This window comes from Arvicola amphibius, chromosome 14 (genome assembly GCF_903992535.2).
Source record: "Arvicola amphibius chromosome 14, mArvAmp1.2, whole genome shotgun sequence".
NCBI lineage: Eukaryota > Metazoa > Chordata > Mammalia > Rodentia > Cricetidae > Arvicola > Arvicola amphibius.
Genome location: NC_052060.1, coordinates 9,127,200 through 9,133,149, shown reverse-complemented (window position 1 = coordinate 9,133,149; position 5,950 = coordinate 9,127,200). Strand labels below are relative to the sequence as shown.

Here is a 5,950-nt window from a genome sequence, read left to right as displayed (position 1 = left end):
TGAGATCAAGCCTTGCAATATAAGGCTGGTTCAGCATTCAAAAATTTGAGCCATATACTGTCAACATGTTACAAAAAAAGGCAAAATCATACCAGTACGTCTAGTGTTTTTAGAAAATTAAATATGCACTCATGATTATATGCATATGTGTATATATATATTACATTTAGATAATGTTTTTAGAAAATTAAATATGCACTCATAATTAAATGTGTGTGTGTGTGTGTGTGTGTGTGTGTGTGTGTGTGTGTGTGTTAGTATATGGGGCTGAATGTGGTCTCAGAAGTAGAGAACAAAACAAAACTCTGAGTCCATTCAGCAGTTCCAAAACACACAAACACACAGAAGACTATCTCAAAAGTCTACATAAGAGGGGCTTTTCAACTCAAAAAAGATTCTGAGCAAGTGTAATGTCAAGGGCACAGATTATTAATATAAGGTCATGTTTCTTTTCCCAACAATTGTGTAACAGATACCCTTCACAATGCAGGGGGGCCCTGCCCCCACTGCCAGCAAACAGCAGGTATAGGAGTTCAAGCCACTTCAAGACCAGAAATCCACAATTGCTCCTGCCTCCTGCCTCCAAGACTGACAGAAATTAGCAGTTCCAACAGTGACTCAGAGATTAAGTGCAAGAGACCTCAGAGAAAATTAGTAATTCAATTGTTTATATTTTCTTATAAATGCTGTAAAGATCAAGGTTTCTATCGAAAAAAATGACATCAACTTATTTTAAAGACTGACTGAAAATCCCATTCTGGAGAAGCCATGAAAAACATTCCCAGATGTTCTGCGTTCATATTCTCCTCCCAAGGTTGATAGCGAAAGAAAGGGTGTCATCAGAGTGCCTAGTCAACACGGAGATGAAATTTCTCTTGTGTTATAGAGTACAATGCAACACTGGGGTTTGTGCTCCTGATATTTTAAACACATAATTAGATTAAAAGATGAGCATAGAGAAAGAAAGGCTATAAAGGAATACATTGGAAGGCAGCGTGGACCCATGAATGGGTGTGTTTACCGTTACAACATTCTTTGTTATCCTTAAACTTTCACAATGAGAATTTGTTACTTAAATAAGATACATGCAAAGAAGAATTTAAGAGCAATTTTCTGGTTAAAAGGAGATATGGCAGACCCAGGGAAACACAGACGTTGGCAATTTGTTATAGGTTTTGCCCGGGTCTACATTTGTTCTTACCAACTGGCAGCCATACAAAAACCCCTGGGACATCAGGGGACACTCTCTTCTAAACCTCTCCCCATAGCCCAGGCTGCTGTATGCCTGATGTTACTGGGCATGGCCCTGTAACTCAGCAATGTGTTTGACAGTGTCTCCAACACATATTTACTCTGAGTCCTTTGTTCTTTTTGTAGTTGGCTCCATCTGAAATGAGCAATCAAACCCACGTCACAGAATTCATCTTCCTGGGATTTTCCAACCACCCCAGCCTACAGGGTGTCTTCTTCCTGGTCTTCCTGGCCATTTACCTGACCACTCTCCTGGGAAACACGCTCATGATGACGGCCACCAGGGTCAGCCCTGCCCTCCATACCCCGATGTACTATTTCCTCAGCAACCTGAGCTTCTTAGACATCTGCTACACGACCACCACCATTCCGGCCATGCTGGTGAACTTCTTCAGGGAGAAGAAGACCATCTCCTACGAGGGCTGCCTCTCCCAGGTCTTCTTCTTTGTGGCGTGCGCTGGAACTGAATGTGTCTTGTTGGCCGCCATGGCTTATGACCGCTATGTGGCCATTTGCCGCCCTCTTCAGTATCCGGTTCTCATGAGTGCGAAGGTCTGTGTCTGCTTGGTGGCCGGCTCGTGGCTCTGTGGCGTGGTGAATTCCGTGACTCACACGGCACTGGCAGCCACACTCACCCTGTGTGGACCCAACCAGATCAGCCACTTTCTCTGTGACATCCCGCTGCTCCTGAAGCTCTCCTGCTCAGACACCTCTGTCAATGAGTCTGTGCTCCACGTAGCCAGTGCCACCATCGGCCTGAGCCCCTGCCTCTTCACTGCAGGCTCCTACGTACTCATCATCTCTGCCATCCTTAGGATTCCCTCTGCTCAGGGCCGGAGAAAGGCCTTCTCCACCTGTGCTTCCCACCTCACCGTGGTGGTGGTCTTTTATGGAACAGCCAACTTCAACTATGACAGACCCAGGGAAGGCTACTCCCTGGACATGGACATCTTGGTGTCTGTTCTCTTCTGTGTTGTGACCCCCATGTTGAACCCCGTCATCTACAGCCTGAGAAACAAGGAGGTCAAGGGTGCGCTGAGAAAGCTGGCTGGAGGGTGTGCATTCCCTGGCAATAGCAACGCCTAGAGAGTATCCCAACATTCTGTTATTGTAATGCAACATTGTCATTTATAAAGTTCATACCCCAGAGCCACAGAATCAAGTCACAAAACGAAAATCACAGAAAACTCTGAACATTTAAGTCAGCTTAGGATTTTATGTTCAACTGCATTCATTCACAGCTACCCTAAGATACATGTGCCCCATGGGCCATGTGTTGGATGTGCCTCAACCAATAGTCTTTGAAATGGAACATGCAACCACCTGAAGAAAATTCTCCGTGGATGTTATACCACCCAGAGGTGGTGGGTCCTGGAAGAATGGGGTCAATAAATGAAGAGGACTAAAGTCTGCTGCAATAGCCTTATCTGGAGCATCGGACAATTTATACTCTGAGGGTTAGGAAGACCACATGAGTAAGGCATCCAACACAAAACAAGGTACCTGTGGCAAAAATGTGGTTTTCCATAAAGGCAAATAAACAAGTAACAATAACCAGCTGTAATAAATAATATGAAGTAAACCCACCCCATCTGCTCCACCTGGGAGAAGCACAAACAAAACCACATTCCAAGAACAATTCCATGTTTTGAAGGAACTGAGATCACAAGATTCTGCTTCCTGGAGTTTTCTCATGAGCATTAAGAATTTTTCTTGCCTGAATCCGTTTTTTTTTTTAATTTTTATTTTTATTTTTAAAGACAGGGTTTCTCTGTGTAGCTTTGAAGCCTGTTCTGGAACTCACTCTGTAGACCAGGCTGTACTCAGATTCACAGAGATCCACCTGCCTCTGCCTCCCAAGTGCTGGGATTAAAGGCATGTGCTACCATTACCTGGATACATTACTCCATTCTTGGACTGTGTTCTAACATCTCCTTTCTTATTTCCTAAATGAAGACTATCCAGAGTGCTTTTGACTGAGATGTTGTAGAGAAATTTAATTGTCATTTGATGCATGGGTATTCTATAAACAACCAAATCATAAACATAATGAATAACATTGGAACAATGAAAGCATTGTATGTAATCCTCTGTAGAGAACAGGGATCCAAACTATAACTAATACTATTGGGAACACTATTATATGGATCAGAAAAAAAATCTAGAGAATAGCTTCAAAAGAGACACATATAATTACTAGTTCTGTTATCTTATAGAACATAAGCCCATATTTGTCATTAATAGGAATACAAACGTTATTGTGTCCTGTACAAATAGGAAGCGATTTAAATCTCAAGGAAAAATTAAATGCAGTCCCTTCTCCAGATGAAATGAATGAGTCTATTATGCTCCCAAGGTCCAGTCATAAGCACAGAGACATCAGTAAAGATAACAGGTGCTGGATTCATCCAATCTACTAGCTGAAGCAAAGGAAGAGGATGAGAAACAAAAGATCAATACACTAGTTCAGAAGCACTCACCAAAGAAACACGGGTCAAAGCAGATAGCATTGCCAGAAAAAAATATTCTCAGGTGGCGCAGGGCTCTGTGCATTTCATAGAACAATTTCTTCCTTGGTGCAGAGGGCCTTAACTTGACTCCAGGTGGGCAGACTTGACTTTTAATGATATGGTTGATATCTTCTCTTACCTTTTAGCTGGAGATTTGCCATCTTTATGATGACTTCCACTGTCTTCTTGCCTTCTGCCGTTATCCTTGATAGCCTGGGACTAGAGGAGCCAAAAAGGGATTAATGTTTTGGTGGTTCCATCTGCAATGACATATGCACACCCCTTCCCAATTTTCTTCAGGAGAAGTAAAAATCAAGCAGGTTAATGCATCAGCTTGTTTCTTTCCTTCTGCAATAAAGCCAGGGAGGTTAGTATGTGCATACGTGTGAGTCTATTCAGAAACAATATTTCAAGGTTTACCATAAGATGACTCAAAGCAGCCAGTTCCACCTGTTGGGCTGAGGAAAAAGAAGTTTTAATTGATGAATATCTGAACCATGAATCCTTTCTATGCCTTTTGATGAGCCATCAGTAAAATAAGTATTTTATTGAGTCTGCGGATTGGGAGAAAGTTGGACAATTTTGTAATCAGAAATTCAGTTCCTAAGAAGAAATCCCATAGCTTGCAAGCTGGATAATTATTTTCTATCCTTCCATTAAAATATGCAAATGAAATTTGAAAACCCATAGAGTTCTGTAGCTCTCCTATTTAAAAAAAAACTGATTGTTGGTTAAGGGTAATATAATACAGCAAGGACCAAACCTATATAATTGTTGACATCAGGTCATCCCTGATTTACTAACTGAGCAAGAAGCGTAAGAAGTTAGTGTTTTATGACCCTTATGATGTGAATAGATCCATTCCAAAGGTTTATCCTTTGGGGCTATAATCCCTGTAGGAGACAGTTCAGGAGGAAAATCAGTTTAAGGGCAGTGAAGGATCTATACAATATACAAATGTGTCTTCTAGTCTGGATTCAAATAGTTGTAATTCTTCCTTTGCCTGTTGAGATAAAATATGAGGACTTTGATTTGAAACTCTAGAAGGAAAGACAGCATTGGAAAGTTGCTGAATTTGCACTGGAAATACCAAGCATAGCTCATGAGGATGGGGATGAATCCGGGAAATGGATTTCTTTTCCCTGCATGCCTTACTTCCCATAGGTTTTAAACTTAGCATTTCCAAGGGCTCTTCTAAGTCTTCACCAGGAAGTGGAGAGAATTCAAGATCAGATTGATTACCAAATTCCGCACCCCATGCTTTGACCACCCTCAGGTAATAAAAGATGCCTGTTCAAAGGGGCTCAGTTAGGGAGCAGAGGAAGCTGTCACTGGCACAGTCAGGGGTGGTGCTATTTTTACTTTTGGTTTTGCCTAAATTGTGAAGGGGGGAATCTCCTTTCTTACCCTTTTGATCAATTTAAATGTTTGATTATCCAGTTTATCAGTTTATACTCATTAAGAAATTAGCTATATCTTTCTTGTGATTAATATCCTCGTTATCTTCTTATTTAATAACAATTCAAATTAGTTCCTGAGTGACCCAAAATTGAGCGGGAATCTTTCCCTCTTGTTCATATGTCTTTTCAATATTCTTTTGGACACTGTCCCATATTTCTTCATCTGAAGTTCTGGTGCGGGAGAGTTGTCTATATTCTGTCAATCATGTTTTATATAAACACTGATTGGCCAGGCAGGAAGTATGGGTGGGTAAACCAGACAGGAAGTAGAAGTGAGGTGATGAGAACAGGAGTATTCTGGGAAGCAGGAAGCTTCCTCCGCAGTTCTGCCCAGATCACTGAAGAAGCAAGATGTGAGCTATCCCACTGAGAAAGGTACTGAGTCATATGGATAACATAGATAAGAATAATGGGCTGGTATACATTATAAGAGCTAATAAGAAGCCTGAGCTAATGGGTCAATGAGTTTTATAACTTATGGAGATCTCTGTGTGATTTTCTTTGGGGCTTGCTGGCTGTGGGGAACTGGGCAGAACATAAACCCCAACAAGCAGCCCCTCATGTTACGAAGTTCCTTTTTCTGAAAACCAAGGATTATAATCATAAACATCTTGTGATCTAATAGTTGTGATTTTAATACTTGTGCTTCTCCTTTCTTTAATCAAATTGATGACTACCATAATTGTCATTATAGAAACTTTATCCAGCAACTGATGGAAGTAACAACTA

The 5,950-nt window shown here is 41.3% G+C and overlaps 1 protein-coding gene across 1 annotated transcript; it reads left to right on the top strand.

The window, feature by feature from the left end:
* Positions 1-484: 484 nt before the first annotated feature.
* LOC119801228 (olfactory receptor 5V1-like) lies at positions 485-2,365 on the top strand. The gene is given in 3 exon segments (XM_038311712.1): positions 485-523; positions 1,378-2,304; positions 2,306-2,365. Coding segments are annotated over 3 exon segments (1,026 nt in total).
* Positions 2,366-5,950: the final 3,585 nt, after the last annotated feature.